Consider the following 18,377-nt stretch of genomic DNA (forward strand, 5'->3'; position numbering starts at 1 on the left):
AGTGATGAGACACACAGGCGAGGATGGAGTGTGAGAGAGGGAGAAAGGCCAGAGAGAGGGAGAGAGAGGGAGACGGTCCAGCTGGAGACCACACACACACACACACACACACACACACACACACACACACACACACACACACACACACACACACACATGGCTTCCTGGAAATCAAACCCAGGGGGCCCTGCATATACAGGCATATGAAGAAGACATGCTTTTATTGCTGTTGCGATTCCTAGGGGTCTGTGCCCGGCTGCTGGCTTGCTCATGTTCCTGCTCCTCAGCCCGGGTTCCGTATTACCTGCCTGAAATACAGGCTGTAGAATCTGCTTGTGTTTTCACCGGGTTAATGCCTGATGCCGTGGTTAGAAAACCAGTGTGAAACAGCGCAGAAGGCTGATTTGAAAGCAGGCAGCTTCAGAGTATATTTGTTTAGTGTTTACCTTTACCTGTTTAAGATTCTTGCAAAACACTCTTACTGCAATTTCTCAAATGTTTCTTTGAATTGTGCATTGCCCTGCGTTCCAAAGCTGATCGAGTTGCCTACCATGGACACGTGTAAAAGAGACGAGATCAGCCAGTGTCTTTAAATTAGTAAGGGGCTGCTCCATCCCGGGACAGTAAAACAAAAGAAAACTTGACCCAAGGTGACGATTCCTAGAGGGCATAGGCTTCTGTAAAGAGACCGGTCTGGCCAACGTTACACAGATGAAAGAGCCGTCTCACTATCGAAAAACAGACCGGATCTGAATACAAAGTCATTGGAATGACACAAGGGGCAGCAACAACACAAACAGGACAATGGCATTGTCAAGATACTTGCTGAACAGCCACTGTCACCTGATGGTTTTGAAAGATGCATTTTAAAACGTTGCAGAGTTTCCAGGGCTCTGGAAGTGGTGACAGCGGGGCTGCAGCCATGGCCTCCGACTGTGGCCTGGGGATTCTCAAGCAGCGCCTGTGAAAAGCAGCGATACATTAGAGGAGGCTTGTTCTTTTCAGAGAAGCCCAGTGCTTTGATATGGAGCCCAGCCCAGCTCAGAGGGCAGCGACTGCACAAAGCTCCAGTTTCATATCATTCACAGAGCGCTTATATATAAACTAATACAAGTCCTAGTTTGTATTAACAGTTGGTCCATTAGTAAACCCAGTATGCACTTTCCTGTACTATGAAAAGAAACACACACTTTCTATTTTGATGAACTCCATTTCTGGTACGAGTCACCCACACAGAGTGACAGTTTGACACAATTGGCCTTGACAAGTTTAGTTTGTCTCTCCCCGGCTGTCCCGCTCCCTTCTCCCCTTTATTTTCTCTCCCCCCTCCCCTCTGCAGTGTTTGATTTACGCTAGCTGGGGGCGGCCCTGCCCCTGACCTAACAGGGCTGTGTGTGGGAAGTGAGAGAGAGAGAAGGGCTGCAGCGCAGCTCTGTGGTGTGTCTGGAGCTGATCCGTGTTTGCAGAGAGACTCTGTGAGATAAATAGGGGGAGAGGGGCCAGAGCAACACAACAGGGGAGAGGGAGCACCAGACAACACAGCAGCGCACACAGCGAGGACACACAGAGCAAAGAGACACACAGGGAGGAGACACACAGCAAGGAGACACACAGCGAGGAGACACACAGCAAGGAGACACACAGAGACACGAGGAGACACACAGCGAGGAGACACACAGCGAGGAGACACACAGGGAGGAGACACAGAGAGGAGACACAGAGAGGAGACACACAGCGAGGAGACACACAGGAAAGAGACACACAGCGAGGACACGCGGCGAGGAGACACACAGCGAGGACACACAGCCCTGGTAAGGGTCATTGCTTTGTCCAGGGGACCCAGGGAAGAGAGAGAGCTGGGGGGACGCACGCATTCTAACATATTTACAGTAAGTGATATCAATGAATTTATTTGTTGTTAGACGAACACCGGGGGAAGACCCCAGCCCGAGCGAGTTGTCTCAGTTACTGAATAGTGTTGCTAGTTTTGAAGTAGGGGAGAAGTGTTTATTTGTTGTATTTGTGCGAGTTTCTTTCCACGACTGGAACTATGAAATGTTATGAAATATACCATTTGTGATATACGGTTATGGAATGGAATAGACACAAAGTAGGAATAGTTTTAAAAAAGAAAGCTTTGTGATGTAGAGTTGTTCTGTCAGTGTGTCACTCACAGCGTTCCTGATCCAACACAGAACCACTCACAGCTTTCCTGATCCAACACAGAACCACTCACAGCTTTCCTGATCCAACACAGAACCACTCACAGCTTTCCTGATCCAACACAGAACCACTCACAGCTTTCCTGATCCAACACAGAACCACTCACAGCTTTCCTGATCCAACACAGAACCACTCACAGCTTTCCTGATCCAACACAGAACCACTCACAGCTTTCCTGATCCAACACAGAACCACTCACAGCTTTCCTGATCCAGCACAGAACCACTCACAGCGTTCCTGATCCAGCACAGAACCACTCACAGCTTTCCTGATCCAACACAGAACCACTCACAGCTTTCCTGATCCAACACAGAACCAGCTTTCCTGATCACAGAACCACTCACAGCTTTCCTGATCCAGCACACAGAACCACTCACAGCGTTCCTGATCCAGCACAGAACCACTCACAGAGTTCCTGATCCAGCACAGAACCACTCACAGCAGTTCCTGATCCAACACAGAACCACTCACAGCGTTCCTGATCCAGCACAGAACCACTCACAGCTTTCCTGATCACAGAACCACTCACAGCTTTCCTGATCCAACACAGAACCACTCACAGCGTTCCTGATCCAACACAGAACCACTCACAGCTTTCCTGATCCAACACAGAACCACTCACAGCTTTCCTGATCCAACACAGAACCACTCACAGCTTTCCTGATCCAGCACAGAACCACTCACAGCTTTCCTGATCCAACACAGAACCACTCACAGCTTTCCTGATCCAGCACAGAACCACTCACAGCTTTCCTGATCCAACACAGAACCACTCACAGCTTTCCTGATCCAGCACAGAACCACTCACAGCTTTCCTGATCCAACACAGAACCACTCACAGCTTTCCTGATCCAGCACAGAACCACTCACAGCTTTCCTGATCCAACACAGAACCACTCACAGCTTTCCTGATCCAACACAGAACCACTCACAGCTTTCCTGATCCAACACAGAACCACTCACAGCTTTCCTGATCCAGCACAGAACCACTCACAGCTTCCCTGATCCAACACCGAACTACTCACAGCTTTCCTGATCCAACACAGAACCAGTTATCGTTTAGAAGTAACTTCTATCCACAGTTAGCAGGCATGCATTTGCTATATAATCATTGGAGCTGTTGCTGATTTAGTTACCAGTGTTTGCTGAAAAAGATATCTGCAAATATGATCCAAATATGGGGCTATAATATTCTGCTATTATTGATTAAGCTTTCAGGTGGGATAAGTGAAGGCATGGAGAATTTGATTTCAATAGGAATCCAATAGGCTCAGCAGCTGAATTATTCACCCGGCATACAGAAGCTTGGTCAGATGGCACAGGGCACACTTAGGGTATTGTTTTTAAGTGAGGTCTTCTGTGATTCTCTTTCAGCAGTTTCAGTTGTGGGCATGCTTTATTTAAAGGGCCAGTGTTCCTATGTGTATTATTAGTTAATATATCGTACCTGTTGTTGTCACTGCAGTAATGTTTACACAATGAGTCAGGGTGGATTGCATGGTCTGTTCATCTACATTGACTAAGAAAATGAACAGTATTTCTTAATGGCTTAGTAAGCTGTGCTGTGCTGTGCTGTGCTGTGCTGTGCTGTGCTGTGCTGTGCTGTGTGTAGGGGTCACTGAATAGAAGATGTACTAAGCCCAGACAATTTTTCTACTTTGCCCTGCATGATCTCAAAGCCTAACGCAGCCTTGCTGGTCCCCCAGCCAAGACCGGCAAAACTCTACAAACAAGGTCCGACCCACGCTGGCATTGCTCCCCCCGCAGGACATTAGTTGAACTCTCTGAGCACCCATGCAGAACACAGCAAGAGAGATTTCCATTACTATCTACAGAGGAAATAGGAATTTGTGAGCCAGTCTGAGAACAGTAGTTGTGTTCTGCCTGGGCTTGAAATCAGTGCCTTGATCTTGTTAAACTTTAACCTGGGTGCAAATATTGCCTCCACAAACATGACAGGAGGACAAACATCTCAGACAAGAGTGCTTCAAACCCCCCGGGGAGGGGGGGTCTGTGTAATTGGGGGGACGGACGGTCTGTGTGATGTGTCCTGGCCTTTTCGAAATCTGAAAGTCTGACTGTGACAGCAGATGATAAATATGCAGCTGGCTCTATTCTTTGAATTAATACCTCATGCAGTTGAAAGTGTTTGTTTGCTGCCTCCTTTACCTCTGTTTTTATCATGGTTGTATTTATTGGGAGCGAGTCTCATTGCAATAGCTGAGATGTCAGGAGGTCACGTGTTTCTTTGATAAACAGCGAGGGTTATGAGGTTGGGAGGGACTGAGTGTACAGGATTGCTGTTTGCCTTTCAAGCTGCCCTCAACAACAATCTCACAGCAAAACATTCAACCAGGCTGAGTTATTAAACCCAAAACACAAGGAATAACATCAAAGTGATTCTTATCAAAGTAAAGCTGCTGTGCTCAGTAACGTGGAGAATATAATATTAATAATGCAGGTTACAATGAAGAATGCCATTTTAAATATATTATTTACACAATTCCCATTGACTGGTGGATTGCACAGTATTGAAACAAATGCAGATTCTAGTCTGTGCAGCAAGGGCAGAAGAGGGCTGCACTGGAACGTGGAAAAGGCTGCTTTTAATTTCAATTCCCCAGTCCAGATCTGCACTGCATATTATAATCAAATAAGAAGCCAGGAAGACTCAGAAAGACTAATCGGATTGAGACGCATGTGCACATATTTTGTAAATGGTTTGTAAAACTGACCTAATAACCACAATGAAAACTGGGGTTTATTTATTTAACCCGGGGTGGTCTTGTGTAATTCAACGCTCTTGTGTTATTTGTGTAATTCAACGCTCTTGTGCTATTTGTGTAATTCAACGCTCTTGTGTTATTTGTGTAATACGACGCTCTTGTGTTTTTTGTGTCCAACGCTCTTGTGTTATTTGTGTAATACAACGCTCTTGTGCTTTTTGTCACCCAGGCTTGTTGGCTCGTGTGTGTCCTGCTTCTACTGGGTAACACTTTACATTGAGCGTCTCTCATTACTGTGTATTTGCATAGTAGTTCCTGAGTTAATACATGTGCTCTTACACAGAATTACAATCGCACAGTTACAATGTACTGTAAGACTTTGTTGCACAATCTGAACCGAACCCTTTTCTGATACAGTTGTGTACTTACATACATGTGCAAACACACTGACACAGCAAGTCCAGTAAATACACCATTCATGCAATCACGTGTCAGTGCAAATGCATTTACTAAGTGACTGCTATTGAAATACACAGCAATGTCATGTTAGCTCCTTCGGGTCTAAGAGGACACCAGCTGACTAATACCTCAAGTGTGCTGGAAGTATATATATATATATATATATATATATATATATATATATATATATATATATACACACACACACACACACACACACACACACACACACACATATATATATATATATATATATATATATATATATATATATATATATATATATATATATATATATATATATATATATATATATATATATACATACACACACACACACACACACACACATATAAATGCTCGGATTGTGTTCACTGCTGAACTCCACTCTAACAGCAGTTCAGTTGCTGTGACAGGCTGGGACTTTGCCCTGCCGGGATGGGGTCATGATGAGAACAGTGTGCTCTCCTCAGTCCTGGCCATTGCACACAAACTGTGTGAAGACAGCCTGCCTCCCACCCCGCTCCGCTCCACACTCCTGCTTGGTACAGTGAAAGGACCGGAAAGGTAGAACAGATTGATGTGCAGCAACTCAAATCACTTTACCAACTAGCATGTTCACCAGATATTTGAGGTGATGGCCCGGGACACTCAGAGTCAGCGGAGTCACTCGAAACAGTCGCTCCCCAGCGCTCTGTTTACAATCTGAAGAACTAACGATGCTCGCGTCTCTAGGCTGTATTAAAACTCCTTTATTTATGTTTTCCCACGTTATCCTTCAACAGGCAGCCAGTTCTTTCGCATGAGCAAAACACACTGACCAGATCCCCCACAGTCACTCTGCCTCCTGCAGCCGCACCTGGGACTGGCTTCCGAGCGCGGGACTGGCTGCACAGCAATGCCAGTCATCAAGGGAAGCAGCTGGTTGGTTAATGACAGGGAAGAAGGTGTGACTGCGGAAGTGCACGAAAGCAAGGCTCTTAAACAGAGATTCCTTTAACCTACTTCAGTACAATGTATGTTCATGATGTGTGTTCAGGGGCTAGGAAGGGGAAAAAAAAGTTACCTTTGTTTCATTGCGGTGGAAGACCATGAGATCATCATTCTAAGAGGTACCGCCCCCCCACCTCCTAATCCCACTGTTTTCCAATTGGCTCTTCCAGATTCTGAAACGGAACGCTGCGCGAATGAGAGAGTGGGAGGAGTCAGAACTCAGCATGGCTGCCAACAGCTACATTGCAGTGCCTGAGGGGTACTGTGCGTCGGAGCCATTGCAGTATTATGGTGAGCAATAAGGGGTGTGGCACTTCCTAAAAGAGTGCCATGCTGGTAAGCCATCGTCTTCCGTACAGTGTTGTGGGGGGAGCAGATTAATAGTTACACTCTGGTTTACCAGTTACACTTTGTAAGGGCTTGGCAGCTCAGTGGAGAGGCAAGGGCTAGACCTGAACCAGTAACCACAAAGATGAATGTCTTTCCATTGAGCTACAGCTTGAGGTGTTCCGCTGCTAGGAGGAGATCCAGCACAGCGTTCGGGTTAGAGGTCATAATGAGAGCTCCATTGAGACCACAGGGATGCCTAAAATGTTTCACACCAACACCAGGTTTAACACAAATGCATCCTTTTGAAAAAGTATAAAGTAAAATCACTGGTCAGCGCTGTATTCTACACAGTGAGTCAAGCACAAGCGAAACCAGTCCTTATGAAGGTGGGTCCTGCCTGGCACTGTCTAGGACCCCTGTTTTATCGTTTGCCACTTGCGTTTCGCAGCTTCCTCTGCCTCTCTCTTTAGCTAGTCAGTAGCATTCCTGGCAGCTCCACTCTGCGCTGTGAGGCGCACATCTCTGCCTGTGTGTCGTGTTTACACAGCGCTGACTCTGTTTACAAACACTGATACTGGAAAGAGCTCGTGGAGGAAGTCTGGGACACTGATGGGAAACAGCCTGCTCTAAAACACAGACTCTACCATCCACCTCCCTCACACCCACACACCCACAAGAGTGCCAGCACAGACTCTAACATCCACCTCCCTCACACCCACACACCCACAAGAGTGCCAGCACAAACTCTACCATCCACCTCCCTCACACCCACACACCCACAAGAGTGCCAGCACAGACTCTACCATCCACCTCCCTCACACCCACACACCCACAAGAGTGCCAGCACAGACTCTACCATCCACCTCCCTCACACTGACACACCCACAAGAGTGCCAGCACAGACTCTACCATCCACCTCCCTCACACTGACACACCCACAAGAGTGCCAGCACAGACTCTACCATCCACCTCCCTCACACCCACACACCCACAAGAGTGCCAGCACAGACTCTACCATCCACCTCCCTCACACCCACACACCCACAAGAGTGCCAGCACAGACTCTACCATCCACCTCCCTCACACCCACACACCCACAAGAGTGCCAGCACAGACTCTACCATCCACCTCCCTCACACCCACACACCCACAAGAGTGCCAGCACAGACTCTACCATCCACCTCCCTCACACCCACACACCCACAAGAGTGCCAGCACAGACTCTACCATCCACCTCCCTCACACCCACACACCCACAAGAGTGCCAGCACAGACTCTACCATCCACCTCCCTCACACTGACACACCCACAAGAGTGCCAGCACAGACTCTACCATCCACCTCCCTCACACTGACACACCCACAAGAGTGCCAGCACAGACTCTACCATCCACCTCCCTCACACCCACACACCCACAAGAGTGCCAGCACAGACTCTACCATCCACCTCCCTCACACCCACACACCCACAAGAGTGCCAGCACAGACTCTACCATCCACCTCCCTCACACCCACACACCCACAAGAGTGCCAGCACAGACTCTACCATCCACCTCCCTCACACCCACACACCCACAAGAGTGCCAGCACAGACTCTACCATCCACCTCCCTCACACCCACACACCCACAAGAGTGCCAGCACAGACTCTACCATCCACCTCCCTCACACCCACACACCCACAAGAGTGCCAGCACAGACTCTACCATCCACCTCCCTCACACCCACACACCCACAAGAGTGCCAGCACAGACTCTACCATCCACCTCCCTCACACCCACACACCCACAAGAGTGCCAGCACAGACTCTACCATCCACCTCCCTCACACCCACACACCCACAAGAGTGCCAGCACAGACTCTACCATCCACCTCCCTCACACCCACACACCCACAAGAGTGCCAGCACAGACTCTACCATCCACCTCCCTCACACCCACACACCCACAAGAGTGCCAGCACAGACTCTACCATCCACCTCCCTCACACTGACACACCAACAAGAGTGCCAGCACAGACTCTACCATCCACCTCCCTCACACCCACACACCCACAAGAGTGCCAGCACAGACTCTACCATCCACCTCCCTCACACTGACACACCCACAAGAGTGCCAGCACAGACTCTACCATCCACCTCCCTCACACCCACACACCCACAAGAGTGCCAGCACAGACTCTACCATCCACCTCCCTCACACCCACACACCCACAAGAGTGCCAGCACAGACTCTACCATCCACCTCCCTCACACTGACACACCCACAAGAGTGCCAGCACAGACTCTACCATCCACCTCCCTCACACCCACACACCCACAAGAGTGCCAGCACAGACTCTACCATCCACCTCCCTCACACCCACACACCCACAAGAGTGCCAGCACAGACTCTACCATCCACCTCCCTCACACCCACACACCCACAAGAGTGCCAGCACAGACTCTACCATCCACCTCCCTCACACCCACACACCCACAAGAGTGCCAGCACAGACTCTACCATCCACCTCCCTCACACTGACACACCCACAAGAGTGCCAGCACAGACTCTACCATCCACCTCCCTCACACCCACACACCCACAAGAGTGCCAGCACAGACTCTACCATCCACCTCCCTCACACCCACACACCCACAAGAGTGCCAGCACAGACTCTACCATCCACCTCCCTCACACCCACACACCCACAAGAGTGCCAGCACAGACTCTACCATCCACCTCCCTCACACCCACACACCCACAAGAGTGCCAGCACAGACTCTACCATCCACCTCCCTCACACCCACACACCCACAAGAGTGCCAGCACAGACTCTACCATCCACCTCCCTCACACCCACACACCCACAAGAGTGCCAGCACAGACTCTACCATCCACCTCCCTCACACCCACACACCCACAAGAGTGCCAGCACAGACTCTACCATCCACCTCCCTCACACCCACACACCACAAGAGTGCCAGCACAGACTCTACCATCCACCTCCCTCACACTGACACACCCACAAGAGTGCCAGCACAGACTCTACCATCCACCTCCCTCACACCCACACACCCACAAGAGTGCCAGCACAGACTCTACCATCCACCTCCCTCACACCCACACACCCACAAGAGTGCCAGCACAGACTCTACCATCCACCTCCCTCACACCCACACACCCACAAGAGTGCCAGCACAGACTCTACCATCCACCTCCCTCACACCCACACACCCACAAGAGTGCCAGCACAGACTCTACCATCCACCTCCCTCACACCCACACACCCACAAGAGTGCCAGCACAGACTCTACCATCCACCTCCCTCACACCCACACACCCACAAGAGTGCCAGCACAGACTCTACCATCCACCTCCCTCACACCCACACACCCACAAGAGTGCCAGCACAGACTCTACCATCCACCTCCCTCACACCCACACACCCACAAGAGTGCCAGCACAGACTCTACCATCCACCTCCCTCACACCCACACACCCACAAGAGTGCCAGCACAGACTCTACCATCCACCTCCCTCACACCCACACACCCACAAGAGTGCCAGCACAGACTCTACCATCCACCTCCCTCACACCCACACACCCACAAGAGTGCCAGCACAGACTCTACCATCCACCTCCCTCACACCCACACACCCACAAGAGTGCCAGCACAGACTCTACCATCCACCTCCCTCACACCCACACACCCACAAGAGTGCCAGCACAGACTCTACCATCCACCTCCCTCACACCCACACACCCACAAGAGTGCCAGCACAGACTCTACCATCCACCTCCCTCACACCCACACACCCACAAGAGTGCCAGCACAGACTCCAACATCCACCTCCCTCACACTGACACACCCACAGGAGTGCCAGCACAAACTCCACCATCCACCTCCCTCACACCCACACACCCACAAGAGTGCCAGCACAGACTCTACCATCCACCTCCCTCACACCCACACACCCACAAGAGTGCCAGCACAGACTCTACCATCCACCTCCCTCACACCCACACACCCACAAGAGTGCCAGCACAGACTCTACCATCCACCTCCCTCACACCCACACACCCACAAGAGTGCCAGCACAGACTCTACCATCCACCTCCCTCACACCCACACACCCACAAGAGTGCCAGCACAGACTCTACCATCCACCTCCCTCACACCCACACACCCACAAGAGTGCCAGCACAGACTCTACCATCCACCTCCCTCACACCCACACACCCACAAGAGTGCCAGCACAGACTCTACCATCCACCTCCCTCACACCCACACACCCACAAGAGTGCCAGCACAGACTCTACCATCCACCTCCCTCACACCCACACACCCACAAGAGTGCCAGCACAGACTCTACCATCCACCTCCCTCACACCCACACACCCACAAGAGTGCCAGCACAGACTCTACCATCCACCTCTCTCACACCCACACACCCACAAGAGTGCCAGCACAGACTCTACCATCCACCTCCCTCACACCCACACACCCACAAGAGTGCCAGCACAGACTCTACCATCCACCTCCCTCACACCCACACACCCACAAGAGTGCCAGCACAGACTCTACCATCCACCTCCCTCACACCCACACACCCACAAGAGTGCCAGCACAGACTCTACCATCCACCTCCCTCACACCCACACACCCACAAGAGTGCCAGCACAAACTCCACCATCCACCTCCCTCACTCCCATTGGTAGATGCATTCACTGAGCTATCATGAAGTTGCAGTAGAAATCACAATTCATTATTATCTTATTACTCAATCCTGCAGGGGTCCTGCTCTCGGGTCCTGGATTCCCCCCCCAGAGGGGTGTCCAAGCTGAATGCCGGAAACACGTGCAGGCGATTTGTGCGTCTCTGGGTTCATCTCCAGGATCAATGACGTCACCGCACCCAGTCCCCTGACAAAGTGACTAAAACCATTGCTGCTAATCCAATTAGCTTGACTGCTGTCCAAAAAGCCCAGAAGGGATTCCTGCTTTCTGGTCAGTGAACGTGTAGTCTGGATAAGTCAGCTGCATCCTGTTTTTTGATCTGATGTTATTTTCACATCTCTACCAGTTCAAAGTTTTTTTTTAGTTTTTTTTTTTTGATTTTTCTATTGCGTCTCTGTGGGCTCGTGTATCATTTTTTAAAAAGTACAATCAATTCCGAATTCTACTACGTGCGCCCGTCTCGTCCACTCCAGCTGACCCCAGCTGCATCCACAGGAAATAAGAAACCCATTGAGCAACTCTCAATCACATACAACACGCACTGGTGAACTGCACACGTTACTTAAAGGCACAGTAAGCAATTAGTAAAGGATCATTGCAGAGTTATGGATGTGTTTTATGTCTTTGCAGACGTCCTATCAGACCAGCTGAGCTACCCTCTACAGGAGGCAGATCACCAGCTCTCCCAATTCAGCCAGTATACCGGGATGCAGTTCTCGCCCATGCTGCAGGGGGCGCCCTCTTCTCCGTCCTGCTACGCCCCCTACCCATACTGCTTGCAGTACCCCGAGGGGCAGTACCAGTTGGGGGGGTGTGAGCTGGGCAAACCCTCCTACACGCTGCCCCCTGAGCTGGACCCCAGCGGGGTGCCCGTCCTCCCTGGCATGGCTGGCATCCCCACTCTGAAGCGTCCTCGCCTGGGACTCCGAGGGCAGGAGGAGCTGTGTGTGGTGTGCGGGGACAAGGCCTCGGGGTACCACTACAACGCACTCACCTGCGAGGGCTGTAAAGGTACGGAGAGGCAGGAGGGCACTGAGTCTGGCTTGTTATTGGTAAGCCAGCGTGAGAGGCGCGATCTGTAAATTTAATTCATTATTAGCTTAGGAGAAAATACTGTTGTGCTGACGTACTGTACTGACGAAATGATGGCATGCCACTGAGGTGACGGCATGTTCATTCACTTTGCACGCTCCACTGGATCTTGCATTGCGCTCGCTGGACTCAGCCGCGCTGAGAGGCAGGCTCTGGGTGTTAAACTGACTCTGTCCATGTCTGCAGGGTTCTTCCGACGGAGCATCACGAAGAAGGCGGTGTACCAGTGCAAGAGCGGCGGGCACTGCGAGATGGACATGTACATGCGCCGGAAGTGCCAGGAGTGCCGTCTGAACAAGTGCAGAGCAGTGGGCATGCTGGCAGAGTGTGAGTGCAGAGTAACCTTCAGGGCTCTGAAACACATCGAGAAGCTGCCCACAGTCACAACACTTCTGAACAAGTGCAGAGCAGTGGGCATGCTGGCAGAGTGTGAGTGCAGAGTAACCTTCAGGGCTCTGAAACACATCGAGAAGCTGCCCACAGTCACAACACTTCTGAACAAGTGCAGAGCAGTGGGCATGCTGGCAGTGTGAGTGCAGAGTAACCTTCAGGGCTCTGAAACACATCGAGAAGCTGCCCACAGTCACAACACTTCTGAACAAGTGCAGAGCAGTGGGCATGCTGGCAGAGTGTGAGTGCAGAGTAACCTTCAGGGCTCTGAAACACATCGAGAAGCTTCCCACTGTCACAACACTTCTGAACAAGTGCAGAGCAGTGGGCATGCTGGCAGAGTGTGAGTGCAGAGTAACCTTCAGGGCTCTGAAACACATCGAGAAGCTGCCCACAGTCACAACACTTCTGAACAAGTGCAGAGCAGTGGGCATGCTGGCAGAGTGTGAGTGCAGAGTAACCTTCAGGGCTCTGAAACACATCGGGAAGCTGCCCACAGTCACAACACTTCTGAACAAGTGCAGAGCGGGGGGCATGCTGGCAGTGGAAGTGGGATTCTTCAATGATGCAGTTCCGGGGAAAATTAGTTATTAGGAACCGAATGGGCATTGATGCGGAGAGTGGCCTGGCCTTGTTCGTTACTTTGTAAAAACATGGCAAAGTGAAGTACAACACAGGAAATGCATTCTAAAACACATGCATTGTTATTGTGCAGTGACTATGATAAAGCATCTAAATTAATCAGTCAGCCAGGATACAGCATAAGAATTGCACATGGTTAAACATGAATGGTGGGTATCAGGTCTCATGAAACACATGCTCCATGGATTTTCTGGGGTGCGTGTGCTCATGGTTGTCAGATACAGCCCAGTGTCACTCTTCTCAGCTCTGCTCCTAGCACCGGCCTCACTGCCTCACCCTGCTCCCTGCCTCTCCCTGCCTCTCCCAGGTCTACTGACGGAGGTCCAGTGCAAATCCAAACGGCTCCGCAAGAACGCCAAGCAGGGCCTGGACTTCCTGTGCAGCATCAAGCTGGAGGAAGAGTGGCCAGAGAGCAAGCAGGTCTCCTCCACAACCCGACAGCCTGCCCAGGTAGTCCTCTCACAGGTCCTCTTCTTAATGTCTCACGAGCGGCTGTCACACACCAAAGTGCCCGCTTTTACATGGAGATGCAGCTGACGGTGGTTTTTTTTTTTTTCAGCTTCAGAAAACATTGATGATGGTAAGGACAGAACTTGCAAATGCATTTAAAAACAAACCCACCTTTTCAGAGCTCGTGCGTACCATTGCATTTGCAAGGCGCTCATGTGTAAGCGGTCAGGATTTGAGGTGCTTTGGGTTTGAAAATGGAGGGTGCATGGCTGCCGCTGACCGATTGTTTTTGCTGTCGGTGTTTTTAGGAGCGTGTGGAGCTGACCTCTCAGGAGCAGCAGCTGTTGGATTATATTGTGGAGGCTCATCGCAGGTACCGAGCGCCACAGGAGGCCCCCCGAAAAAGTGTAGGGCACCCCTTCCTCTGCTTCCACTGCTAGCTCCCATCCCCTCTCCTTCTCACTCCCTTAACTGATTCAAATTCCTTTTCCCATCGAGCAATTTCTTGGGGTCCAAGGCGGCTGTGTCATGTTATAGATTGCGTGTTATACTCTGCTCCGAACAAACTGCAGCAGCCATATCCACTCATTCAGGGACTGAGGTTTCAATACATTGAATCCCAGTACAGGGACCTGACCCTGACGCATTTCTGTTTCCTCTTGTCTTGCGTTCTCTTCTCACGGACACAGCTGCACAGACACTCCAACTTGGCAAGTGACTCACTGAACGAGTTTCAGGCAGAACTGGGAAGCTTTTTCATGAGAAATCCCAGCCAGATTAACAGTGATGTAGTTTCCCAGAATGCCGTCTCTGAATAGGTCTGGTGGTAAACAGCAGGGAGTGCAGCCACACAGCTGGAGGTCATGGGGACATTATGAAACTCTTCAGGTCCACTGACTCACACCTCAATGCATTCAGCTGCCCTGCCTCTTCTATGCTATGCTGGTGACCGTGTCTCTCCCTGTCTCTGCAGCAGCGAGGCGAGGCGGCTGACCCTGGTCTGGGAGCCCTGAGGCTGTCCGGCGCAGCAGCACTGCATGCGCAAGAACTGCTGGAGTTCACTAAGAGCCTGCCTGGTAAGCCGGTCACCTTTCCCCTTGGAATGGACTCTTCCCTGGACCGGACTGCATTCAAGCAGCTAACACAATCCTACAGATCTCAGCTGATGTAGAGCTCTGCAGGTCTCACATGTCACATTTACGGCTGTTTCGTTTGCTGTTTATTTTGAAGCAGGTTTAATACATTGCTGTGCGCTAGACTGACTTAAATATAGACTGGCCGCTGTTCTGTGCTTGCAGAATGCACAGTGGAATCGGATTCAAGCTGTCTCTTTTAGAGATCCCAAACCTCAATATATGCCAGTAAACCAGCATGGAACTGGAATCAGGTATGCTGTTTTAATGGCACACAGGCTCAGTACTGATTCCTTCGAACCCCACTGAGTTCAACATGTAAACTCTCATTCGACAGGATCAGTTGCATGAGGACCAGTGCTCCCTTGTGCATGTAAATGTATCTCTCTCTCTCTCTCTCTCTCTCTCTCTCTCTCTCTCTCTCTCAGGGTTCCAGCAGCTACACCACGATGATCAGTCTGCTCTGCTCAGAGGCTCTGTTGTGGAAGCCATGTTCCTGCACTCGGCCCAGCTCCACAACGAGAGCGCTGGAGAGGGGGCGGGTGCAGGTAGGATTCAATTAACATCTGTGCTATTAGGGATCCCGTCCGATTCCCAGTGTCCTGCACTGAGGTGCCAGATCCGCGCACCCCCAGATCCTGCCTTCAGCAGTGCCACTTAAAGGGTCAGCTACGTGAGGACAGCTGGACGCCTCTGTCTCTGTCTCAGGGCTCCCCAGCGGGGTGCATACAGATTAGCTCAAACGGGCTGTTGTGTTGTTTTTGCAAGAAGAGCAAACAGTTTGTCCGCCTCGACCTGGTCAAACAATCGCTGCCGTGAGGATTGACACCGAGCAGCTTCTTCAACAAACAATGGCCATCTTTGTGATCTGTGTTTCAGGTGCTGTCGGGCTGCCCTGGTTTGTTGGATATGGGACGAGTCTTGATGGGAAGCCAGTATACTCACCAAACCCTGAGCAAGACACCTCAACACATCTTCCCAGTACGTCATGGGCTATGTATAGATAGACGGGCTTCAACAGTTCATAAAGATAAATCATTATTTAAAAAAGATATGAATAAGCAGCTTTAACTGGGTTCAGCTCTGTTTTGAAGGAGTGCTAGTTTGTTCTGGTCTCACCCTGGCACATTGGGAGTGGGATAGCTAACCCTGGCTGTGCTTCCCTCCTGCAGCTGCTACTGGAGACGATGCGCTCCGGCCAGTGTATCACTTCTACAGGAGCCTGAGGGACCTGAACCTGACGGAGCAGGAGTACGCGCTCCTTGCTGCCATGGTGCTGCTCTCCTCTGGTGAGTCAGATCCATGTGCGCCTCTGAACCACTGGGGATCCGACTGCAACCTGAAAACCCGCAGTCATCGTACAACCCGCGGAATGAAACTGATGCGTAAGATCACAGCGTGGCCGATGCCAAACACAGGGGTCTGTCATTATCAGCATGTGATTGCATGAGCCCTCCCTTCAATGACGGCTTCTTAGTTGCAAATGATATCGTTTTAAACGAAGCAATGTTCTTTTATTACGATTGGAAATGTCTTTTTCAGATGAATCGTTGTCCAAAATGTTCTCGAGGAAGGGAGGTAAGCTAAACATCTTCTGTTCTCTGTTAATACCCTTGCACCTTCTCTAACCCTCTCAGACCGCCCGTTCCTGAAGAGCCGGGAGCAGGTGGAGAGACTGCAGGAGCCGCTGCTGGAGCTCCTGTACAAGTTCTCCAAGCTCCGGCACCCCGGGGATCCCCAGCACTTCGCTCGTCTGCTGGGCCGGCTGACGGAGCTCCGCACGCTTGGCCACCACCACAGCGGCGTGCTGAGCGCACTGCGCGGGAGAGACCAGGCACTGCCACCACCACTCTGCGAGACCTGGGAGCGGCAGTGACGGGGGCAGGACCCCCCCGCCCGCAGCCTGCCCCCCCTCACCCTCACACTGTTTCAAATGGACCCAGAGCAGCTGGTTGGAAACGGGTCTCTCCACTTCGGTTTGACGGAGGAAGAAGCGCCGACGTGAAAATGGCCACGTCTGCCGATTGTTTCATTTTCGAACAGTCTGAATATGCCTGGATAAGAGTTAGTCTGGCGCTAGGCGACAGCAGACCCAAACCTCCGGTGAACAGAAATGCCATGTCTTTACAAGACAGTGAAAGTCTGTAACTAGGAGAAGTGCCGGCCGCACTGGTGATGTGAAGACATCAGTACTGTCTAGAGGAAATGGACTTGTCCAAATGGGTCTCATGAAATGTGTGCGGGGAACCTTACCAGCATCACTACAACTCAGATCTGCTTAATAATAATAATAATAATAATAATAATATAATAATAATAATACCAAAGCAAGCAGAAATAGGAATACATTAAACCTTCTGAATTTGCATCATATTTATTTTTGTAAATTTACATATCCCAATTGATGTGTTCAGGGATTGAAATAAGACTCCTGTTGCACAGCAGTTTCCCCAATGCCAGGTTTCACAAAGAGCTTGATTAGCCACAGTGTGTAGCTAACGAGCTCAGGTGCGTCTTATTAAACTCACAGTGAAACCAGGAATGGATCACGCTGCTATGCAATGGGAGTCTAATACAGTCCATCCCTGGTGATGTCATTGATCCCCAGTGTCTTTCACGCAGTCTGCCTACCGCTGAAGCACAAGCCTGCGAGCACACCTTTGCAGCAAAGCGCATCGCCCGTCAGCTTATTATATTACAAGACGTGGCATTTTAAACGGGCTCACAGCTCATCGCTGCGGGTCTGCTGTTCCAGTATCGAGCTAGCCCCCCTCCAAAGCTGTCTTTGCCCGTAGCTGGGACCACAAGCCTTACCCATTCCATGCCAATCATGTGATCATGTGCCCTTTAACTCTGCCAGCCCCAGAAACGAGCCGATTCTGTTTGAGCAAGTACAGGAATGGTCTTTTATAGAGTGTTTCCTTTTGTATAAATGAGAGCATCGTGCCTCTAGTCTGTGTGTATGAATGCTATTGTGCGTATTATTATTATATAATAACATCCTGTAAACGCTTCAGATGTACTGTATGTTGTTATTGTTCCAGTGCTCAATAAACATGTTCGCTAAGTTTTTTTTTTTTTTCTTCGTCTCTTATTTTTTTTACACGGAATAAACATGGATGGATTTCTGAAATACGCCTCTTTTGAAGTATCTGGTTGTCCAACAGTGCTATCTCTTACAAAAACGAATTTACCATAGCAGAATCACACAAAGTGTAACAA

The 18,377-nt window shown here is 50.4% G+C and overlaps 1 protein-coding gene across 5 annotated transcripts; it reads left to right on the forward strand.

Annotated features, from left to right (window-relative positions):
• The first annotated feature begins 1,730 nt into the window (after nucleotides 1–1,730).
• LOC121300177 (bile acid receptor-like) lies at nucleotides 1,731–18,225 on the forward strand. 5 transcript variants are annotated; one of them, XM_041228664.1, is made up of 12 exons: nucleotides 1,731–1,889; nucleotides 6,572–6,692; nucleotides 12,079–12,459; nucleotides 12,727–12,867; nucleotides 13,880–14,022; nucleotides 14,132–14,152; nucleotides 14,331–14,429; nucleotides 14,996–15,098; nucleotides 15,584–15,703; nucleotides 16,035–16,136; nucleotides 16,328–16,444; nucleotides 16,793–18,225. In XM_041228664.1, the coding sequence occupies exons 2-12, from the start codon at nucleotides 6,596–6,598 to the stop codon at nucleotides 17,029–17,031; spliced, it is 1,563 nt and encodes a 520-aa protein (XP_041084598.1). In that variant the 5' UTR covers nucleotides 1,731–1,889; nucleotides 6,572–6,595; the 3' UTR covers nucleotides 17,032–18,225. The 5 variants fall into 5 exon arrangements, with proteins under 5 accessions (XP_041084598.1, XP_041084602.1, XP_041084600.1 ...); XM_041228665.1 differs by having other exon boundaries at nucleotides 1,759–1,811; XM_041228668.1 differs by lacking the exon at nucleotides 16,035–16,136.
• The last annotated feature ends 152 nt before the right edge of the window (nucleotides 18,226–18,377 follow it).

The sequence above is a fragment of the Polyodon spathula genome, chromosome 25 (genome assembly GCF_017654505.1).
Source record: "Polyodon spathula isolate WHYD16114869_AA chromosome 25, ASM1765450v1, whole genome shotgun sequence".
In the NCBI taxonomy this organism is placed as follows: domain Eukaryota; kingdom Metazoa; phylum Chordata; class Actinopteri; order Acipenseriformes; family Polyodontidae; genus Polyodon; species Polyodon spathula.